At 37.5% G+C, this 24,266-nt stretch overlaps 7 protein-coding genes across 7 annotated transcripts in view; 6 read left to right on the top strand and 1 right to left on the bottom strand.

Moving 5' to 3' along the window:
- Positions 1-24,266, bottom strand: part of LOC307156321 (immunoglobulin superfamily member 1-like) — a gene marked incomplete at its 5' end in the record, with an annotated part of 516,462 nt that overhangs the window by 21,982 nt on the left and 470,214 nt on the right. The gene's annotated exons all lie outside the window — the stretch shown is intronic.
- On the top strand, positions 4,993-5,405 carry LOC307155423 (histone H4). The gene has a single exon (XM_079866027.1). The coding sequence runs from the start codon at positions 4,999-5,001 to the stop codon at positions 5,308-5,310; it is 312 nt and encodes a 103-aa protein (XP_079722153.1). The 5' UTR covers positions 4,993-4,998; the 3' UTR covers positions 5,311-5,405.
- Positions 7,675-8,173, top strand: LOC307155420 (histone H2B-like). The gene has a single exon (XM_079866024.1). It carries the CDS (start codon positions 7,732-7,734, stop codon positions 8,104-8,106), a length of 375 nt encoding a protein of 124 aa, XP_079722150.1. The 5' UTR covers positions 7,675-7,731; the 3' UTR covers positions 8,107-8,173.
- Positions 13,402-14,143, top strand: LOC307155406 (histone H1-like). Its single transcript, XM_079866008.1, has one exon. The coding sequence runs from the start codon at positions 13,448-13,450 to the stop codon at positions 14,072-14,074; it is 627 nt and encodes a 208-aa protein (XP_079722134.1). The 5' UTR covers positions 13,402-13,447; the 3' UTR covers positions 14,075-14,143.
- Positions 14,698-15,153, top strand: LOC307155414 (histone H2A-like). The gene has a single exon (XM_079866015.1). It carries the CDS (start codon positions 14,725-14,727, stop codon positions 15,109-15,111), a length of 387 nt encoding a protein of 128 aa, XP_079722141.1. The 5' UTR covers positions 14,698-14,724; the 3' UTR covers positions 15,112-15,153.
- Positions 16,082-16,517, top strand: LOC307155409 (histone H3.2). Its single transcript, XM_079866011.1, has one exon. The coding sequence runs from the start codon at positions 16,086-16,088 to the stop codon at positions 16,494-16,496; it is 411 nt and encodes a 136-aa protein (XP_079722137.1). The 5' UTR covers positions 16,082-16,085; the 3' UTR covers positions 16,497-16,517.
- On the top strand, positions 19,404-19,769 carry LOC307155426 (histone H4). The gene has a single exon (XM_079866030.1). The coding sequence runs from the start codon at positions 19,409-19,411 to the stop codon at positions 19,718-19,720; it is 312 nt and encodes a 103-aa protein (XP_079722156.1). The 5' UTR covers positions 19,404-19,408; the 3' UTR covers positions 19,721-19,769.

The raw sequence follows: 24,266 nt of genomic DNA, 5'->3' as shown, positions 1-24,266 counted from the left end.
TCTCTCTGTGTGTGTGTGTGTGTGTGTGTGTAGTGTATTGGGGGGGGGGGGGGGGGGGGGGGGGCTTATTTGCAGTCTTGATGTTTTAGAGTGTCACCCCTTCATTGCTGTGAACTTTTTTCCTGCACAGTGACTGATTTGTAGTTTGTACCACCAAAAGTTTCTCTGAGTTTTCGTATTTCCCATTCATTTCCTATGTCGTCATTTTTGACCGCAAAGGAGACAAAGTGTGACTTTTTTACGACCCTTTAACATATCCGAATCATGTCCATGATTTTTTTGTGTTTACATAGCTAATACAACAAAAGTCACCAAGTGTCATCCCATTCTGATGAAGCAAAAATAAATAAATAAACAATTCAGAAACATAAAAGTTTTCGGTCATTTTTGACCGAAGAGGACCAGATTAAAGGAAGACTTTGCTTCATTGGAGTGTAGGAGAGTCTGCAGATCCATGAGTGTGAAGTCCAGCTTACCCTCTCTGAATGTGGAAGTGTGAAGCATCAATACAAAGGAAAGACAAAATAAATAAATAAATAAAATAAATATATATATATATATAAATAAAAAATAATAATGCCATATAAATATAAATTAAAATCTGTTATTTTGAGATAATTAATTATTTCTCTCTGTCCTGAGCCACAACATAATAGATTTGATAGATTGAAATTGATTACACCTTTATCTTTAAATTTCTTAACCAACTCCTCTTGTTCTTTGGTAAATACTGCACAATGTAGAAGTATGCTCTATACATAAACCAGTTTATCTCCTATAGAATCATTATCATTTTCTCTCTTATAGAATCACAATAACTTCAGTAGATCTTTTTAGCAGCTCTAATTACCCCTCTCACATTGGCTTGTGCTTATATATATATATATATATATATATATATATATATATATATATATATATATATATATATATATATATATATATATATATATATATAGAATGAAGTCATCAAATACATGTCATCCTGACTTTTTTAAAAGCCTTTTAAAAGATTGGTTTAGTAAGGGTTGTTGTGGCAAATTCAAAGTTCTTTTTGGTTCAGGTCTCAAAGAAGTTTCTCAGAGTCGAGGTTCCAGGTCAGAATAATTAACTTTATTGACAAGCAACAAAGTGAGAAGCCATTCGGACATCTAAAGTTACATTGGCCAGTGTTCATGTCTTATACTTTTTTCTTATCGCTAGGTGCCCAATAGGCACCCTCAAATCTATCTCTTCCCCTCTGTCACGCCTGGTGACCTTGGCACAGTTAGACATGTCTTCTCTATTGGTCAAACCTCACATAATGGTGCTTTGTTTCATACAGTATTTTGACACTCTGCATGTCTGGGTATTTTTCCATTCTCTCATCTTTTTCAGACCTATTTTTTCATGCATGTCATTTTCATTACATCATACTTAGACATGAATCAAGGAAAATTCTCCAACAGGGTCTTGTGGAATATTCGGCTTGCTAGATTCAGGAATTACTGTTAGCAGCTTGCAACCACACAGCAACATGCAAAAAATGACTTGTCCTTAAAAAATAAATTCAGGTATCACAAGCAAACTTATTCCCAAAGCCAACATTATGGGTTAATGTTAGGTTTATACCCATAACAAGATTTCATGGCTTGAGTTTAGCTTCTAATGGAAACAAATCATCTTGATATCACCAACATGTCATGTAGGCATTTTGTCATGGGATGAGCTGTATTTCAGAGTATGTTGTCTTGAAAGAAATCAAGCATCACCAGCAAAGACTCAAAAGAGACCATGCCTTTCTAAAAGATTTGCTGTTGATATAGGTAAAATAGTTGTTGTTCAGTACTTAGCTAATATGATGTACTGCAATATTAAATATTTAATATTATATATATATAAAATGTACTGACTGCTGCTTTGTAAATTTTTATCAGGAACAGGCAACTTCAGTCCCTTTTTTGAGGTGCAAAGGAGGCCTAAAAAATGGACTGAAGTTGCCCGTTCCTGTTAAAAATTTACAAAGCAGCAGTCAGTACATTATATATACCTATACCCAGTGGTTAAAGTGGGATTTGGCAGGTGGGGGAACCCTCAAATTTTGTGTAGGTGCAACAGGGAAAAATTACTCACCGTGGGACAACATATTGAGTATCGTGGTATAGCAATACTTTTTTGGACAAGATTGTCACTGTGGCACCAAGTATCACAATACTTTTTAATACTTTTAATGTTTTAATTTTGGTTCATCTACATCTACACTGATATGATGACGATACTATGTTAAAATCGCTGAACACCACGATATGGAACACAACCTTGTTTTTCACAATGAAAATTTAAACATAAAAATGAGAAGTCCAAAACTGACTGAAATGTGATATTAGGGGGGTTCGGGGGCATGCTCCCCCGAGAAAATTTGGATTTCTCTGACCAACATATGTGCAATCTAGGGCTTTTGAAGGCCAAAAAAAATTGAAAAGAAATAGCTTTAAAACTTTTTCATTAGATTATTTGTCAATACCTGCTCTCTCCTCATCTTCATCTTTCTTTTTCTCTCAGTCTCCTTCTGCCCTAATTCTTCCCCTCCTAAAGCTGAACTTTGACTGATCTTTTCATTTTCATTTCCTGGCTGTACCCAATGTTTAGACCTGTTGTGGTATTTATGCAAATTAGCACATACGTAATTAGATTCTGCACCGTTTGTCCATGTTAACAAACAATTTAAAAAAACTTGTAATACATTTTTTGTTTGTCTTGATTTTTTACCCTATTCACGTAAGTAAAAGAATGAATAGGTGTAGCCTATGAATAGGCTATATTTGGGTCTTTTTCTAAACTTTCCCCTAATGGGATTCTTCGGGGCTTTTTTTTTCCTTACTCAGGACATATTGAGGATACACAATCAGTTGAGTTTGCTTCTGTTGCAATTTGTTCAAGGTTGACCCCCATTTTGGCTTATAATGACTGGACTGTAACGCAGTTGGTTGGTGGAATTGGCAGACGTTCCCTTAGTGCTGTGGAAACGCGTCAAAGCATTCTCAGGTATAAATATAATATATAATAAAATAATAAATAATAAAATATATTATAAGGGAAAACAAATGTCCGGCGAATATCGAACCTAAAACTAACTTTACCGCGCTCAACCACCGTGAGTGCATTTCACGCATTAGTAATCGCTGGCGTTCAGCGGGGAAGGGAGGCGTGAACCGGTGCAGATGCACTCAAATCAGACAGGAGAACCATGAGAACATAACGTCGGGAAGCGTGTTTGTGAAGGCGGGGCCAGGCGGTGATATTCAGTTTTGATTTGATGAATGATGAGAATTATTGAATTTGATGAGAATGATTTGATTTGAATCTATTTATTTATTAATTTATCTGAGGTGCCGGAACGCAGTTCCGGACCGTTCCGGCCCACTTTAACCCCTGCCTATACCTATACCATTATATATAGGCCTACCTCAAACCCTAATCGAGGACACCTGCATTTTTTTTTACCAAAGTCTTCAGGTTTACTTGGTTATACAATAGGCAGATGGGTTTGAGGGTTGGAGCTAAACATACCTAAAAATGCTATTTCTTTCATTAATCAGAATAAAAACAAAAGATTTATTACATGTATTAAGGAGTTTGATTGATTACATTAAGATTTGTGATTCTGTAATTGTATTGTGTAACACTGTTCTGTAATCAAGGCTAGACAACCAAATAATATCTATACAAAGAACACACAAAACATCGCTAGCATTCAGTCATTTATGTACATGGACAAACTGTTAATAAAAAATATATAATAAACAAAAATTAATATAATTAAATGGTTATTTTAATAACAACATTTGTACAACATATTGCGCCGACTAGTACGATGCAAATAATGACAGTGAATACACGTATGGTAAGGCAGTATAAAGCACTATCAGCTCAGGTCAAGCTCATCGGATAGCGATGATAATAGCTTTACTATGCTAACCAAAAACACCAAGCTAACTAAAAAAGAAAGAACAAGGTTTAATTTTACAATCTATAGCTTCGGAAATACACTAGTATATGAAACATATAAGTTAAAATACATTAATTGTCGTTATACCGTAGTTCAAATGACTTCTTATAAAGTGATTTTGTGTCATTTGTAACCAGGCACTAAAGCGAATAACGTTAACCATAAAACGTGCTTTGAACCAATCGGATTACTTGAGTCCTAAGGTGGGACTCATCGCTTCACCACATCTGCATCCTGTTTTTTTCCCTAACAGTTCCCGATTCGTTTCTGCAAGTTTTCTTTCTCTTACGACTGTAATTTCATAAATTCCTACCACTAGAATCTTCCTCCATCTCCGGATCACTTCAAGTACCAACGTCACTTCCCTCCATCAATGCTCCAATCACAGTCCAGTGTTTTCAACCGCCCGACCCTCTTTTTTTTTTCTTTTCTTTTTTGGGATTGATTTTTATTTTTTTATTATTAAACATTTATTTATAAAATACAAAAGTGAGAAATCATAATCCATAGAAGAAAGCCAGAGGTTCAGGGACTGATAAGTATTACATCACATTTGAATTCAGAAAAAGAAAGAGAAAAATAACAAAATAAATTCAAGAAAATAAACCAAATTAAATTACAAAATAAGGAAGTATCAACTAAAAAATAACTTAATAAATATTCTCCCCACAAAACATAAAATAATAGTAGTAAAATAATAATAATAAAAATTATAAAATATTTATACAAAAACACCAAAAAATGAGCATATATTCAAAGTTTTAGTTGCCTTTTTGTTACAAGAGGTAGATAAGGATTTTATATAAATCTTAACATCTTCTTGAAAGTGAGAAAAATTTGGGGTTACTTTCATAGTTAACCGCCCGACCCTCCACTCGGAGAGTAGCGTGTTGATTGACGTTTAGCAGAACCGCCCATGCATCTGGTTTCAACTAGGTCCGCTAGCTGACTATAGATTACTCTTCCCCAGTAGATTTTCTATCATTTGCTGTTGAAGAGTATTTACAGTCATGTCTGGAAGAGGAAAAGGCGGTAAAGGACTCGGGAAAGGAGGCGCTAAGCGGCACCGAAAGGTTCTTCGCGATAATATCCAGGGAATCACTAAACCCGCTATTCGTCGTCTTGCTCGGCGTGGCGGCGTCAAGCGTATTTCTGGCCTGATCTATGAAGAGACTCGCGGTGTGTTGAAGGTGTTTCTGGAGAACGTCATTCGTGATGCTGTGACTTACACTGAACACGCCAAGAGAAAGACCGTCACCGCCATGGATGTTGTGTACGCGCTGAAGCGACAGGGACGCACTCTGTACGGGTTCGGGGGTTAAGAGATCCACGAAGAAGAAAAACCCAACGGCTCTTTTAAGAGCCACCCACATTTACACACAAAGAACAAGTTTCCATGTGCTGAAAATTACTTTTTAAGTGTTATTCTACCGGAATTATTGTGAATTATTTATAGTGTTTACATTTAATAAGTTATATGGGTCATTCTATGAAAATGTCAATTTTTCTGTCCCTAGCCTTTACAGAAATATTACACAACACTTTAGGGTTACACTTTCTTTACATTTTAAAGTAAAACAATGTTATTTGAACAATTACACTTTCTTGAACCATCAATGGGGCAATATTTGATTTTTATTAATTATATAGAATTCCAAGCACCACAGAAGTGCTTGTCCCCACAGTCATGTACAGAGGGAAAATGCTTTATTTTGAGGTCAATAACAGATTTTTACACCATTTAAAATACAATAATGTATACATAACTATCAAATATATTATGTAAATGATATATAAAAAAAATGCAGAATAAATATACAATTTATAATGAAAGTAGTGGTCCCCTGGAGTTGTGTCACTGGTGTTACCGTTAAACAAAAATCTCTTATTTTGAAATAAAAATCACACTGATGACATGACTTGACTTCCTTCTTCCAATTTCCTGAATATCTATGAAGAAAAGCCCATGGTAGATCCAGTCTCTTTTCAGTTATCAGAAATCTTCTCATTTATCTCATGATTTCATATGAAGCTTTTAGTTGAAGTCACTGGTATGACCTACTTTACTGTTAGTGAATTGTTAAAAAACTAGAATACAAATGGATTAAACTACTTAATTTAGTTAGTATACCATGATTGACAACATGTGGTTTGATACCTTGCAGCAGCCATTTTGTAAAATTAATTTTTCATGAAAATTGTCATTGGTGTTACTGTCACTGGTGTCACCTTTCTTATGGGTAACACCAGTGACTCCCATTTATAGATCAACTTTATTCAAAGCTATTCATTTAGATTATATGCCAAATGTAACAATTTAGTATCATCTACTTTTTAATAGTTGTAATTAATTATAGTTGTCTAATTATAGTTGAAGAATAATGATCTTTGGTCTTATACATGTCATTGGTGATTCATTGTGACACTGGTGTTACTGTATTTTTTTCTGTCACATTAAATACAATGTCATATGTGACATAGTAATAATGTTACATCCATTTAATTCTGCTACACTCAAAAGTTAAGATTTAAAGGACTGCATCATTACTTGCTTTTAACTGGTTTTCAAATATTTTCATTGTTATAGCAAATAGATGGTAGCGCAGATGAACTAACCTCATTCAAGCACACTTTTAACAAACCTGATTAAAATAAATAAAAAATAATCTCCTTATTTGCTGCATTATTATTATTTTTTCGGTAACTCTGTCTACATGTGCTGAAAAAAAATTAGAAATAATATTTCATAAAAACCTTTAATATTGCCAAAGAAGTAAGGTAACACCAGTGACAAAAAAATAGATAAATGTACAAATAATATTAAAAATCATTAAGCTGTCATGTATGCATATTCATAAAGTCAAAGGGTAGTCTTATAATGTGGTGTAAGTTTAAATGTTAGAAAAAGAAATCAATTTTAAGACATCTTGCCATACGTGGACGTTTCTGTAGAATGACCCATATCATTTTCAGTGGTCATTGTATAATTAAATATTCTAATATAATTAACGTATATGGTGCTTTCATATGTACTATTGCACACCCAAAGCGCTTTACAATTAAATGAAGGAATCTCCTCATCCACCACCAGTGTCTGTGAAGCATGCACTTGGATGATACAACGGCGCCAGCACAGACAAGACAGGTGGAGATTATCGAGAGGAGAGCGAGAAATGGAGTCTGTTGATAAGGGCCAATGAATGGAATTTGGCATCGTGCCTCCAGAGCTAAACTCCTACTCTTTACGAGAAGTGCCATGTTTTTTTTTTTTTTTTATTTTTTTTTTTAATGATCACAGAGTCAGTATCTCGGTTTACCGTCTCATCCAATTTCTAAGGATAATGTATGAAATACGGGGGTAATGTGATCTGTTTATATGAATTGTGTATTTAATTGTTTTTTTTATTTTTATTTGACTAAACAACTGAAATGATCAATAATGTACTTTAATATTTGATACTGTGTTGCATTCCGAAAAATGCGGGAAAATGAAACAAAGAACAAACAATAGAATGGGGGATGGTAGTAGGACATGAGGCGATGGGCGATCAACATTTTAAAGTCTCTGATTGGTTGTCTAGCAACTAAAGGTAGCCAATGAAATCATTCTATGGGTTGGTCCAAGAAAACGAGCAATCAGAGAAGGACGTTCTTCCCTTTGGATATTTGCATAGAGCAGTGCATAAATCCCGCCTGTAGTATTACAGCTTTATTGTTCTCTGAGTTTCTCTGACTGAATCATCATGCCTGAACCAGCGAAGTCCGCCCCCAAGAAGGGCTCGAAGAAGGCCGTCACTAAAACCGCCGGCAAGGGCGGAAAGAAGCGCAGAAAGTCCAGGAAGGAGAGCTACGCGATCTACGTGTACAAAGTCCTGAAGCAGGTTCATCCCGACACCGGGATCTCCTCCAAGGCGATGGGAATCATGAACTCTTTCGTCAACGACATCTTCGAGCGCATCGCCGGTGAAGCGTCTCGTCTCGCTCACTACAACAAGCGCTCCACCATCACATCTCGAGAGATCCAGACCGCCGTGCGTCTGCTGCTGCCCGGAGAGCTGGCCAAACACGCCGTGTCTGAGGGCACAAAGGCGGTGACCAAATACACCAGCTCCAAGTAGAGGAGTCAGCTCAACACAACACAAAGGCTCTTTTAAGAGCCACACATATTGTCTTGAAAGAGCTTCAGTCTTATATTTTGTGGGATACAATAGATAACTATAAATGAGTATTAATGTTTAACGTTCTTGCTGTTTTTATTGAAAACTAAAGTATCTTTTTAGCTCAATTTAGTATTTCATTAATATAAGATTATTTTAACAGGCTCAAAAGTTTGTGGTGCAGTGGGATCCAGGCAGACAATAAATTATTGCTAAAGATAAAATTCAATAAGGAATACATTAATAAATGAAAAATTGAGAAGACAAAATAAATAGTTTATAATGGAATCCCAAGTATTGTATCTAACAGATGAAGATCAGAGTATAGATAAAAGATATTTGCAGAATGAAAAGAGCTAGAAGAGCAAAATAAGCAATGAACATATATGCAGGAAACTCACATCCTCTTAAACTTATGCTCTGGTCTAATAAGAAAAGGTCAAACAGACTTATCCATTATGTTACAGTTTGTGTAACAGAGTAACTGGTCACAAGTCAAAGATATATGATGGAAAATACACCCACTCAATCTTGCAGTACAGAAGAGACACCAAATATCATATATATAATAATATTTGGAAATAATCAAACATAAAGCATACAGTAAAATATATAAATGATTAAACTTAACATGTAAAATGATAGTAATTTATAAAGAATAATTCATAATAAAAAATATAAAAATGAATAAAGACACTATCATAAACATTGACCATTTTGGATATACCAGTTTGGAAAATGTGTTATTAATAAGCCCACCGGCAACTATAGTTGCCGCAGTGCATAGTTGTCATTTTCCTTTTGTAAGTATTTTTCTAGATGTTGTCCATGTTTTATTTCTCAATGACATGCAAGCAAACAACCAAATAAAGGATTTCAAGAAAAAAAAAAAGGTATTCACTTCCTCCCTGTCACATGAGGCTGTCAACTTCCTACCCCTACTTCCAGGAAGCATGGCGAAGGCAAACCCTCCCAAAGAAAGGTCATTTTCATGTTACTAATAAGTATTTTTTTGTTGACATATATATATCTACATAATCATGAAGGTCTCTAGAATCATCCAAACAAAACAAATCTTACAAGAGATCTATAGTTTTTTGTATACTTAGTCAAAAGTCCAAGCGGCAACTATAGTTGACGGTGGGCAAATATGCCTTGTAAGTTCATATATCATGGGAAAATGGGGTATACTGTGTTAATAGGTTAATAAATCAAGTTTATTGGTCTTGTTTAGTGCATAAACATAACTTAACCCTTTAAATGACATCTCTATATAGATATTTTTTTTCTTCATTCTATTTATTTGTATTTATTTATTTTCATTTAGCTTTTTGATACACAATGCCCTGTTATGGCTGCACTTTGTTCTGCACTATGTTCCACAACTTTAACCCTTGTGCGCTGTTTGGGGTCTGAGAGACCCCAGGCAACAAAAAGTAATTTTGTAACAATATATATATTTTAAACAAATGTAATTTTACTCAGTTTATTAATGTTTTTACTCTACATTTGGACATTTTTTACTCCACAAAATGTTCAAAAAAAGAAAAGAAAAAGTCTCCAAAAAGAAAAAAAAAATTAATAAAAAATTTGCCTTATAAAATACCCACATTTCTAACTTTCATTCATGGGGATAACATGGATAATTTGACATGGTTTAGTGTAAGATTTTTGGCCAAATCTTGGAAAATGCCGTTTTAAAAGTAAAAAAATAAATAAATAAATCACTTTAACCAGTAGATGGCTGCAGAGCTCTAAAAGTACTCAGAGCTCTAAAAGTACTCAGAGCTCTAAAAGTAAGTTTCAAACTAAAATACATCTTTTCACAAGTTTTTCCAGTTAGATTCATATCTACATATAATGAAATCACAATTATAACAATAAAAGTAACTTTTTTGTCAAAGTTTAGCAGTTTTTGTACTGAAAAAAAAAAAAAACAGTTTTTCAATAATGTTACATTATGATTAGAATCAAACCTGATCAGGATGTTACAAAGAGAAAAGTTGGAGTTTTTAGAGTTTATCATTTATTTCAAACATCTGTTTTTCCATATAATTCTACAAATTTAAAGTGTGCCACTTCATTTCTGTCTATGTGTGTTCTGTGTTGTTTCTGATTTTGAGGATGAATTTTGTCCATTGATCAAATTCATTTGATTCTAATCATAATATAACATTACTGAAAAACATATATTTTTTTCAGCACAAAAAGTGCCTAAACTTTGACAAAAAGTAACTTCTATTATTATAATTGTGATTTCATAATATGTAGATATGAATACAACTGGAAAAACTTGTGAAAAGATGTCTTTCAGTTAGTCAAATAGCAAATAGTTCTGCAGCCATCTACTGGTTAAACTGATAATTTGTTACTTTTAAAACAGCATTTTCCAAAAGATGGGCAAAAATCTTACACTAAACCATGTCAAATTATCCATGCTATCCCCATGAATGAAAGTCAGAAATGTGGGTCAAAAAGACCCTGAACAGCGCACAATGGTTAAGGCAAATGGATTTGTTGTTTGTTGTGTTTTCATATTCAAGAGTTTATAAGCTATATGCAGTTTTTTTTGGGTCTGCATCAAATGTTCTTCGACTTTTATACATAATAAATGTGTTTATGAATAAAGATTGATCTGTTGAAAGCAGTTATTTTGAGATAAATGCCAAATGTTCTCCTCCTATTCATATTTTACATTAAAGGGGTGCATACAACATATTTGCCCACCGGCAACTATAGTTGCCGCACATTCAAATATGATTTTCAAGAAAGAAAAAAAAAACCTGGGGAAAATAAATGCAGAACATGTTCACATAGGACACTATTAACAGGATTGCATGAAACCATTCAGAAAAATTTGGGCACAAATGGGTTAAAGATATTCCATCTGAAATGAGCATATAAGCAAAGGATCCTGGTGGCATTTTTATTATTTATTAGTAGCCTACTATTCTTTTAGAATAAAAAGTTGCCAATTTTTGTTGTTTTATAGAAATAATGTCAGTGGAGATCTGTTAGCTTGAAATATAATAAACCTGGAGTTTCACACATTCAATACATATTCAACATATCAGATATAGTAGCATTTGTCTCAGCTTGGAAACCATAGAGATTGCAGTGCCTGCAGTTTGAAAAAATAAAAATAAAAATTGTATGGGATTGTATGGGTCGGGAACCCTCTGGATGATTCTCTGCCAGAGTGAAATCGTCCGAAAAGGAGCGGTACTCCACATAACTTGACAGAACAGCAGTGTTAAACAGTATTCTAGGTTATAAATCAAGAATAAAGAGATACATAATTAATTATCTCAAAATAATAAGATTGGAAAGGAGAATTAAAAAATCACATATTGCTTAAGTAATTTTATTTAATTAAACCAGACTTGAAAAATAAGACTATTAAGAAAGAAGATATGACAGAAACCATTGAAATATTCCTGGTAAAATAAAAAATCAAATGTGTACAAAAACAGATGATGAGAAAAAATAGATTCCTAAATATTCGTTTAGGCTAATGTTGTGGATTTTGACTCAAAGTCATAATGTGCAAAACATTGCTGAACTGAAGGGGGAAAACAACAATTTAAACACTCTTCAAATTACATCACCAACAATCAAGACTGCAGGTCAAATAAGTACATCAAAAAGTTTTGCTCTCTGTTCAGAGTTAGTGAGTGGCTCTTAAAAGAGAGAGAGAGAGAGAGAGAGAGAGAGAGAGAGAGAGAGAGAGAGAGAAAAAGTGGCTTTCATATGGATGTTGTTTTGGTCAGCTTGAAGCACACAAACATTATCCGAGCCTGTTTGGGGCTCTTATCTTCGCTCAGCAGATGATCTGTCAGATTTTTTTTTTTTTTCAAAATGTTTGAATAATATAAATTCACAAATTTGACTTGAAAGTTTGTCTAAATGATAAATCAGACGACAGAAGGCATCTAGTAGATTGTGTACAGCAGGTTTATCATTTAAAGGCTTATTTGTGTGTCAAAGTCGCTTCATAGGGTTTCACCTAAGATTTCTGTCATCATTTACTCGCCCTAATGTTGTTCCAAACCTCAGTGGCTTTCTTTCTTCTGTGGAATATTAAAGATAATAATTGTGTCCATACAATGAAAGTCAGTGGTCACTAAACTGCTTACTTATATATTATGTAATACAATGTGTTCTGTAGAAGAATCGTCCCTTTACAAATCAATGCAAATGACACACTGACACAATTAAACAAAGTGATATATATATATTACATATTTTGGCCCCAGTCCCTGATGTTTTCAGATTGGAAAAGCCCTTGAATTTATACATAAGAGGTTGAATAAACTTCCACAAAACTGAGACCTGCAGCAAAACAAAATGTTTAAATTATTTTAACATCATTAAATGTGTTCTGTTATAGTCTGAGCAAATCCGAGTGGAGACCCAGATGCAGTGTTCACCATCATTTAGAAAAGAAAAGCGATCTGTCTAAATAAATAAATAAAACAGAATGGCCCATTGTACATACATAACCATGTTGTGAATTAGCATGTATAGTAGTTAAAATTAAATTATGACCTGTGCTGTCTCTTGCTATAAATGATCAATAATGTCCATAATTTCTATTCGGTTCTAGGAGCTGAATGGCGAATCAGGAGACAAAAATACTTTATTACAATTAAAATGTGTATGTCGTGATATGATGTTGGCCTACATCAACGATGTGTTTAATGAGATAACATATGGATAATCTGCTGACCGAAGATGAGGGCCAAACACGAGTCACAGACAGACTCGGAGACTCCGGATGATGTTCGTGTGCTTCAAGCTGCCCAAAACAACAGCTGTACGAGAGCCTCCTAATGCTCATCACTGATGCTGATTTCATTAAAGTCTCTTTCAGACTGTTTGCTAAACACACAGAGGACGCGTTCAGACTTTAATAAACTTTTCCATTAAAACTATCCATCAGATTTGCACGCGGCTTTCCCCCGCGGCTGATGCTCGCCTTGGATTTGGTCTGACGAAGGCAAAAGTAACGTTTACTCTTCGCGTTTTTCAGTCTCTAATGAAAGCCCAGAACCTCTGCTTGGTGTTCACCTAGTTTTGAATGTGACAAACTATTTAACAGCTCCAGTTTTTCCCCAAATGTATGAGAAGAAAACACAAGCATCAGCGAGCAGCAGACACCGAGCGGGGCAGGTTGAGTCTACGAGGTTCTCATGTGTTATTTAAGACCGCAGCGCCGCTCGAGCGCTGTTCATTCATTGCTGAAACCAGACGGAGTTAAATTGTAAAACTACAGTTCCGATCATCAGAGAAAGAGAAAGAAATGGCCGAAACCGCCCCAGCCCCCGCTGCTGCCGCCCCGGCCAAAGCACCCAAGAAGAAGTCCGCTGTGAAAGCCAAGAAAGCAGGTCCAGGCGTCGGCGAGCTGATCGTCAAGGCTGTGTCCGCATCCAAGGAGAGGAGCGGTGTGTCCCTCGCCGCCCTGAAGAAAGCGCTCGCTGCCGGGGGATACGATGTGGAGAAGAACAACTCCCGCGTCAAGATCGCCATCAAGAGCCTGGTGACTAAAGGCACCCTGGTTCAGGTCAAAGGGACCGGCGCCTCGGGCTCCTTCAAACTCAACAAGCAGAAAGCCGAGACCAAGAAGAAGCCAGCCAAGAAAGCGGCTCCTAAAGCCAAGAAGCCCGCAGCCAAGAAACCCGCTGCCGCTAAGAAGCCCAAAACTGCAGCAGCGAAGAAGCCCGCCGCTAAGAAATCCCCGAAGAAGGTGAAGAAACCCGCCGCTAAGAAGGCAACGAAGAGCCCCAAGAAGGCCAAGAAACCAGCGACTCCTAAGAAAGCAGCCAAGAGCCCAAAAAAGGCAAAGGCAGCCAAACCCAAAGCGGCGAAACCCAAAGCAGCAAAACCTAAAGCAACCAAGCCTAAAAAGGCAGCTCCCAAGAAGAAATAAATCTAACGTTACTGTTTGTTTCTCAACGGCTCTTTTAAGAGCCAACCACTGACTCCGAGTAAAGAGCAAAACTCATGTTTTTTAAATGATTAGTTAATTCTGGAATCAAATTGCCAATATGTGACTTTCACCCCTTACACTCATGCAATTAAAAAAGTCACCAAAAAGCTTATGATGGTTCAAACAGTGATCACAGTGAGTCCAAATAGGATGTTGATTAACAGTACAGAATACAATAAATACTATGCTGGGGAAATGTGACAATACAAACAACAATGGCAGTGATTCAATTCCAATATTACAAAAGGATAATACTGTACAGTATCAGATCTAGTAAATGTGCACAGAATATAGTGTGTGAAAGGTGAAGCACTGTTGGTAGGAAGAGTGTATAATATCCATTTTTGTACTTAAAAAAAAAAAAAAATTCTATCAAACATGAGTCTCTTCTGTCAGTGTCTCGTCAATACATGTGATCGTTCCAAAAAGGGGGTGGGGTTTTGGAAGGAAGTTCAGTGATTGGTTTGAAACTTATCACAGTCTAAACCAATAGGCGACTGGCACTCTCGTTTAAATACAGTATGTGAATTCACTGATCTTAATCATTCTGTTTACTTCGTCAGGACAGTCTGTTGTAACTATTCTTAATAATGAGCGGAAGAGGTAAAACCGGGGGAAAGGCTCGCGCTAAGGCCAAGAGTCGCTCTTCCAGGGCGGGACTGCAGTTCCCCGTCGGCCGTGTTCACAGGCTTCTCCGCAAAGGCAACTATGCCCAGCGCGTCGGTGCCGGAGCTCCGGTGTATTTGGCCGCTGTGCTCGAGTATCTGACCGCTGAGATCCTGGAGTTGGCTGGAAACGCCGCTCGGGACAACAAGAAGACCCGCATCATCCCTCGACACCTGCAGCTGGCGGTGCGCAATGACGAGGAGCTGAACAAGCTTCTGGGTGGCGTGACCATCGCTCAGGGCGGTGTGTTGCCCAACATTCAGGCCGTGCTGCTGCCCAAGAAGACCGAGAAGCCCGCGAAGGCCAAGTAGACTGACCGAAGCTTCTCTTCAAACCAAAGGCTCTTTTAAGAGCCACACAATTTCTCCAAGAAAGAGTGTTTGCATTCGTCCCATTTTTATTTGGTTTTCTATTGAAGTTCGTTTGATAAAGTAAAAAAAGAAATGGCTGAAGAATGCTAAAAAATGGTCTGTTTTTGTACTATACAGTGCTAGAAACTATACAGCCATACAATGCTAATTGTGTATATATATATATATACAGAGAGATTTAAGGAAACCAAAGTTCTAGTGTCTGAGATTCTATTCATAAATCAGTTTATTTTCAATGACGTTATTTTAATTCTTTAAAATCTGACTGGAAATGCATGTTCCTAGAGAATTTTAATGTTTTATTGTTATCTGGTCTCCCTACACTATTCGTAAGAATTTAATGAATGTTTTATGAAAGTGTGTATTATTGGCATGGCTAAACATATTTAAACTGATATATGAATATCATATGTCCCTAGAGAATTTTAATGTTATTGTTATCCGGTCTCACTAAACTATAAGGATTTAATGAATGTATTATGAAAGTGCATATAGTTTTATTGGCATGGCATTTAAACTGGTATATTGATATCATTACAAAGAAATGAAACAGCGTGGTTAAGGAAATGTATTTATCTCAGTTTTTACTATTAATGCCACAAGTCCAACTCTATACAATAGTATTTTAAAATCAATTACGGGTTTTGCTGTGCAAATTAATACCTGATTTCGCCTATTCTATTTTCATGTAAAGAGAAACAAAGGAAGTTCGCGCGGGAACCACAAACTGTCTCGTCTTTGAAAACAGGAGGCGTACAGCCATTGGCCAACTGTCATTTACATACGCCTGACAATAACCAATCAAATGCCTCTGAAGCAAAGCCATCCAATGAGCGCATGGCAGCCCTGGGCTTAAATACGCGCGGTGTTAAAAAGTGAACTATTCATTTGTTCGTCTTCTTCACTGAAACACAATGGCAAGAACTAAGCAGACCGCTCGTAAGTCCACCGGAGGTAAAGCCCCGAGGAAGCAGCTGGCCACTAAAGCCGCCCGTAAGAGCGCACCCGCTACCGGTGGCGTTAAGAAGCCTCATCGGTACAGGCCCGGTACCGTGGCGCTGAGAGAGATTCGCCGTTACCAGAAATCCACTGAACTGCTGATTCGCAAACTGCCCTTCCAGCGCCTGGTGAGAGAAATCGCTCAAGACTTCAAGACTGATCTGCGCTTCCAGAGCTCGGCTGTCATGGCCCTGCAGGAGGCGAGCGAGGCTTATTTGGTGGGTCTGTTTGAGGACACCAACTTGTGCGCCATCCACGCCAAGAGAGTCACCATCATGCCCAAAGACATCCAGCTGGCCCGCCGCATCCGCGGAGAGCGCGCTTAAATACACCACAGTCCTACAAAAACCAACGGCTCTTTTAAGAGCCACTTAAAATATTTGAAAAGAGGTTTTCTTAATTTAACTTTTTTTTTTTTTTTTTGCGTTTAGCGAAGTAGTTTTTGCTTCAATCACCTTAGCCCCTGACATGTTGCCCTTTACCGTATTGGTGGATACTTCAATTAGAATTCCAAATATTACCCTTAAAGGGATAGTTCACACAGAAATGAAAATTAGCCCATGGTTTGCTCACCCTCAAGCCTTCATGGGTGTGTATGACATTTTTCTTTAAGACGAATACAATCGGATTTACACTAAAAAATGTCTTGGCTTTTCCAAGCTTCATTAAGCTACCAACCTACCAGCTGTCACTCGGCATTGTACAACTCACCAATTGTCCAAGCATTGATTTTATTCCCTGTGCCACTTTCTGCTGTTTTTCATTTTTACCGAAAATTTCTATTTCTCAGAGTCTCGGCACACTGTATATTAGGCCTACCTACTACTTTTTTTAAAGGCTTGGTAAGTTTTAGTGGATTAATCAAATTACTATCCGCAAACTTCATCTGTACCTTAAAATCCTCTTTGCTATTCCATGTTTGCATCCTGCCTTTTTCACAATCCTAAGGTGGGACTCATCGCTTCACCACACCTGCATCCTGGCTTTTTCACGAACAGTTCCCGATTCGTTTCTACAAGTTTTCTTTCTCTTACGATTGGCAATTTTCCTCCAATAATTTCCTCCTGTATTCCTACCGCTAGAATGTTCCTTTTTTTTTTCTAGAAGAATGTTCCTTTTTTTTTTCTAGAATATTGAATATTTAGAATTCAATTTACAAACATTCAGTCATCACGGTCCATAAACAAAGATTATACATGAAATAATTACACATAACTTAAAATGAATAACAAGTATGAAATTAATAAAAATAAATAAAAACAACAATAATAATAATAATAATAATAATAATAAACTACAGACTTACAAACTTTATTAATGATAAGGATAACAGGATTTTTTTTTTTCAATTTGGAATAATTTAAAACATGGTCTTGATGTGGACATTTTTGCTTCATGAAAATGGAACTTACCAAGTGAAATAAAGAGATTTACAATATTACATACATTTCTATCTTTACAATCAAAATAGGTAATAATCTGCTTCCCTTCAAGTGTGATTGTATGTGTTGTTTTAGATGCCATATAATTTTCAACACTTTTCCAGAATGCAATACAAAATGAACAACCATAAAAGAGATGAGTTAACGATTCTTGTTCTGTCTTACAAAAGCTACAATAATTATCAACAGGCGTGAATTTTGAGATAAACAAGTTTGTGGGATATATATTATGCAATATTTTCAAATGTAATTCCCTAATTTTTTTTGTGATACAAAATCTAAAGGGAACAAGCCACACCACATGCCAATCAATCTCAGTAAAATGAGAATTCCAGAAAAATTTCCCACAAGGTGTTATTTTCTATACATTTAGAAAGCATTTTCTGATATGCTTATTAGTACAATTGCTGCTCATAATATCCATACCATTTATATAAAGAGTCATATTATAGCCAGGAACTTCATTTTGTTTTTATAACTTTTCATTAGTTCTAATACGTTATCGGGAATGCCTTCTCTGAGAAAGGATTCATAGTTAAGTAATTGGTTATTACAATCAAAAAGGTCTTTTAAAAAGACAATATCTCTATCGATCCATTTCTGCAAATAGAGTGACTTGTTCCCTTTAGTGATCCATTCATTATTCCATAAGATGGACTTGTGTGGAGAAAAGTTGTGAGAATGACATAGCTTCCAGGCCAAAAGAGCTTGTTGATAAAATTGGGATAGTTTTAGTGGCAATCTTGTAATATTGAAGTTACATTTCAATAAAACTTTTAGGCCTCCTACACTATTAAAAATGTTGCTGGTGCTCTCAAACATTCCTTCAACCATTTCACTTTAAAGGTATAATTCAAGTCCCAAAAGTACAAAAGTTCAAATACACCTTCATCATTAGAACCAGAGAGCACCGCTTTTTTCACATGATGTTGTCTGTTTTTCCACACAAAATTTGTAAATATGGTATTCATATCTTTACATGTTGAATCATGGACATTAAGAGAGAGGGCAGGATAGACAAATCTTGAAATCTCTTCTGCTTTAGTCAAAAGAATCCTTCCTAAAATAGAAATGTCTCTTTGAAGACATACATTCAGTATTGTTTTAGTTTTCTTCAATTTAGGTGAAAAATTAAGTTGTTGACGTTCCTTGTGATCTTTGCAGATATGAATACCTAAACAATTCTTAACAGGTATATTAAACATTTTTTCCTCTTCAGTCTGATACAGACATAAGATTCCACATTTAGATTTGTTAAGCGTTAAACCCGAAGCAGCTGAAAAATTGGTCAATTAGAGTTATAGCATTATGAATCTGATGTTTGTCACTCAAAAAGAGAGCTGTATCATCCGCTAATTGAGTTACTCTAATTTCCTTGCCAAAAATAGACAATCCTTTAATAATAGGACTATGTCTAATATGTAATGACAATAATTCAACCACCAGCTGGAACAAAAACGGTGAAATAGTGCAGCCCTGGCGAACTGATCTCAGTATAGGAGATCTTTTTGTAGTGTTTGGATATAATATCACAGAACTCTCAATATTCTTATAAAACATTGCTAGAATTTTCCTCCATCTACGGATCACTTCCAGTACCAACGTCACTTCCCTCCATCAATGCTCCAATCACAGTCCAGCGTTCTCAACCGCCCTCCACTCGGGGAAGTAGCGTGTCGGGTGACGTTTAGTAGAACCGCCCATTCATCTGGTTTCAACTAGGTCCGCTTGCTGACTATAAACGTCTGTTCTCCAGCGGTAGTTCAGTATTCTTTTTGTGAATTGAATTCGCAGTCATGTCTGGAAGAGGAAAAGGCGGTAAAGGACTCGGGAAAGGAGGCGCTAAGCGGCACCGAAAGGTTCTTCGCGATAATATCCAGGGAATCACTAAACCCGCTATTCGTCGTCTTGCTCGTCGTGGCGGCGTCAAGCGTATTTCTGGCCTGATTTATGAAGAGACTCGCGGTGTGTTGAAGGTGTTTCTGGAGAACGTCATTCGTGATGCTGTGACTTACACTGAACACGCCAAGAGAAAGACCGTCACCGCCATGGATGTTGTGTACGCGCTGAAGCGACAGGGACGCACTCTGTACGGGTTCGGGGGTTAAGAGATCCACGAAGAAGAAAAACCCAACGGCTCTTTTAAGAGCCACCCACATTTTCCCCACAAAGAACAAGTTTCCAAGTGCTGAGAATGAAATTAAGTGGCATCTTATCGAGACTATTATGAGTTTACAATGGTGCAATTCATTAATACACGTTATAATATTAATCAGTAGTTGCTAAAACATTAAAAATTGAATTATTTAATGAATGAGGCACATATATAGCGCTTTCATGTATACCACTGCATGCACACCCAAAGCGCTTAAATTCATATCATGGATCTCTCCTCAACCACCGTCATTGTGTAGCATGCCCTTACAACGGCGTCAGTGCGCTCGGCACACACACCAGCTATAGGCGGATCTTTTGTGATGTCATTGTTTATGTTTGTCGCGTTGCATCATGGGAATCGTGTGGCAAGAAACACCGCTAGATACCTGTAATTTGATTGTTTTGCACGTTTGGAGGAGGATTTAGATAAGAGGATGGTTCACTCTTGTTGTGTGGTCGATTGTGTGGCTCGTTGGGGGCCTGATAAAAAGTTTTTTCGAATTCCCTCCGAAAAGGATTGCGAAAAACGAAAGAAATGGTTGCGTGCAATTAGGCGATTGAACCTGGACGCTCAGAAGAAAGCCTGGATTCCTGCAGCTAACGTTACTGATCGAGTTTGTGAAGCTCATTTTGTTCATGGTAGGCCTAAGTCTTAGTGACTATGTATTTAAGTTATAGAAGATTGAAAAAAAAAAAAAACTGAGTCAAATCAACCGAGTCATATGTTTTCGCGTTCTGATTCAGGTGTCCCAAACAACCGCGATCCACAGCACCCAGACAACCGTATTTTCCGCACTATAAGGCGCACCTTCAATGAATGGCCTATTTTAGAACTGTTTTCATATATAGGGCGCACCGGATTATAAGGCGCATAGAATAGAAGATACTGCAGTCAAACGTTTGACAGGGTTTGCGTTATGCAGTGGTCACCAACCTTTTCAAGCCTAAGATCACATCCAAAGTCCAAATGTAAACCAAGATCTACCACTTGCAAAAAAAATATGATAAAACAAGTGGCTGAGCTGTAAAACCTTGTTTATACTCGACGCGTCCGCATGAGCGCGAAGGTAATAAAAAAACTAATATCCGTCTGCTCTGGCAGATTCGCAGATGTAGATGCACGACTTTGAGTTTGAATCTGCCCGAGCAGACGGATATTAGTAGTACATCTCATCACACCGGCACCCAGTTTGCGCGTCTAAATCAGTTGTATGGTATGGTGTTCAGTCTAAAACAAAACAGTTGCGTCAAGTATAAATGCCTCGTCTGTTTGGGGAGTTGTGCGCGCAGTCAGCGGAGGCTCGCGCTCCGGTGCCAGGCGAAAGTATAAACAAGGTCAGCGGTTGTTTTACAGACATTAACATAAGGCGCCAGATTCATATATAAGGCGCTCTGGATTATAAGGCGCACGTTTTTTGAAAATATTAAAGGCTTTTAAGTGCGCCTTATAGTGCGGAAAATACGGGTATGTTCCTCACATCAAAATGGGCTATTCTGGATCGCAAAACTTAAAAGTAAAAGAAAAAGTAAGCTTTAAGCACGATCACTGCTTTCTGTTTGGCCTAAAAGATCGGCCCAACTTTTCGAGAAACAAAATAATCATAGGCCTCCAGACTTTTGAAAGCCTTTAATCTTTCATGAGTGAAGGGTCCAGGGGTTTCTATTAAATAAGAATAAATGTCTCCCCAGCAGATTGGTGGCCAAGACACGGGCGAGTCGGACCAACGTTTTTTTTTTGTCATCCCAGATCTCATATGGGCTTTGAATAACTTCGATTTTGTCACCAATACAAATTTTGACCTTCTCTCCAAACCTCCTCCGGTCTTCAGATGTTAAAGTGCTTATATATTGTGGATTTCGCCCGCTAACTCTCTTGAAAGTGCTCGTCGCGTCTTTACAGCCCGCCATACTGTTTGTTTTGTTGCCACACAACCACTCGCGCATGCGTACAAAGATGTCAACAAAGATCCTCCTATAGGTGGAGAGGAGAGTGATAAAGTCAATGGAAGGGGATTTCTGCACAATTTTAAAGTGCCTTCCAACAATATTTGAGTCATTCCACGAAACCGGTACGATTTGGACTTACCCATTTTTTTTTTAAATTACATATTTAACTTCCAGAAAAACATGTTCCCACCTCAGGCATCAAATACCTATGATTATTGATAATTATTTTAAGATATGGGCACTATTAATCTTCAACCCCGTTATGCACACTATGGGAGCTCTCTGAATATGATTATAAAATATATTTGTAATGAAATCAACATTTTCCTATTAATCAGATGTCTCTCACACTAATTCATAATTTTTGTTCAAAGATGTGGCTTAACTTCAGAATTTGAACTAAAATCAGTATTCTTATGATTTCTCTGAACATTTCAGACTAAGTTCAACAAACATTAAATTACTTATTCATAAACTTAATTTTTTTAAATAAAAATGTAGGTGTGACGGGGTTGAAGAGACAGCTTAACATATACATAGTTGTTTTTTTACTCAAAATAACTAAGATTTTCTATAAGCACTGTATTTCATTATGTAACCAAGAAAAACAACAGATATAAATTGCAACTCAGTTTTATTAACCGACTGCAGGAAAAACTTAGTATACATTAGAACATTATAAAATTGACTAAATAGGTCATCAAAATAAAACATATTACTTTTGTGTTTTTTTTATGTGTGTGTGTGCGAACATGTGTTATATTATTTTCAAACTTTATTAAAGGAGACATTTCTGTTGATACAAAAAGCTTTTAAAAATAGACCCAATAGGTAAAATACATTTAAAAAGGTCAGAGGGACTCATATCATACCGGTTTCGTGGAATGACTCATTTATGGATAATTCTTGTCCCCTGGGCTTTTAAAAGTGGTGGTGGTTTAAAAGTCTAATTCAAAGGAAGGGAATTGTTAGGAGGCCATGATTGGCAAGGGCCAATCGATGGAATTTGGCCTTCAGGACTCCAGGGTTACACCCCTACTCTTTAGAAGTGCCATGGGTTTTTAATGACCACAGAGAGTCGGGACCTCAGTTTAACATCTCAGCCGATTCCTAAGCATAATGTATGAAATAAACGTAGGGAATGTGATGAAATTTATTTTAACCCTTTCACGCATAGTGGTCACTACAGTGGACAGCTATTAAAAAAGCATTTTCTGGAATTTGCACGGGTTTTTATGGCAAAGTTGCACATCAATCTCTTCATTGGACCCTGGTGCATCATCCTATAAATTGCAACCAAGTGGCAAGCCTTTGTGTTTCGATTTTTTCCCCCTCCAAACCAAGATGGCCAAGGGTCAGTCAGACATGCCAAGTTGCTCCGGAATATCCACCCATTCCTTCTATCCTAGGAGACTCTTGTAGGTAAAAAAAATATTGCAGCATCAAGCAATATCTAATGAGTCATATCACAGTAAAATTTTCCAAGTTTTGATTTTAGATTGAGAGAAAACGATACTCGGTTACTCACGTAACCTCGGTTCTCTCTAGAGAGGGAACGAGTATTGCGTAAGGAACTTACGCTACGGGAAAAGTCATCTTTTCTCGAGATACTGAAGCCAAAAAATTATCCTTAATTTTTCATAATTTGTCAACGCAGTGCAGCAGGCAGCACAGCAGAGCTAGAGCGGGCAATACTGCGTGCTCATTGGCTGCCGCGCGGCAACTGCTTAAGCCTACCAGTGAGCCCCGCGTGACGTCACGCCCAATCAGGGTGCGCGCGCCCTCGCGCGTCACAGCCCGCCAGAAGGGGCGACGTCAGAGCGTATAAAAACAGGGCTCGGAGGCTTAATTCTCTGGTTTCTGTCGAATGAAGCGACATGAGCTCGAGGCGCAAGCACGGCAGGGAACGCAATACTCGTTCCCTCTCTAGAGAGAACCGAGGTTACGTGAGTAACCGAGTATCGTTCTCTTACGAGAGGTTCTCTCGTATTGCGTAAGGAACTTACGCTACGGGAACCCTTTGTCAACGCCGTGCGCGCCATGCATCCACACACAACTCCAGGGGGAGGGGACCCGGGGAGTGAAGAGTGGGGAGAGAGGTGGCCAGCAATGCGGGCCAACACATGTACATAAGCACCCGTAGGGAGAAACAGAGCGGCGCAGCCGGTCTGTATATAAAAGCTTTCCCTGAAAGTGCGGCTCGACCAGAAGAGTCAAATCTAATATCCAGCCTGCGAAGAGCAGGGCATGAACATGATTTTAGACTGCAAGAAGTTTAGCCTGCAGGGCGGGAACTTCCAGGTTATAAAACCTAACAAATGTAGACGGGGAGGCCCAGCCTGCTGCCGTACAAATGTCATAAATGGAAATCCCACTGGACCATGCCCACGATGAGGCAACGCCTCTGGTGGAATGAGCCCGTATGCCCAGAGGGCACTGCAGGTCTTTGGACGCGTATGCTGTCGCAATAGCGTCCACTATCCATCTGGATAGCGTCTGTTTCGAGGCGGCGAGACCCTTGGTGTGCCCACCAAACGAAACAAAGAGCTG

This window comes from Squalius cephalus, assembly GCF_949319135.1.
Source record: "Squalius cephalus genome assembly, chromosome: 3".
NCBI lineage: Eukaryota > Metazoa > Chordata > Actinopteri > Cypriniformes > Leuciscidae > Squalius > Squalius cephalus.
Note: the sequence above shows the minus strand (reverse complement) of the source record. Positions and strands in the feature narration are given on the sequence as shown.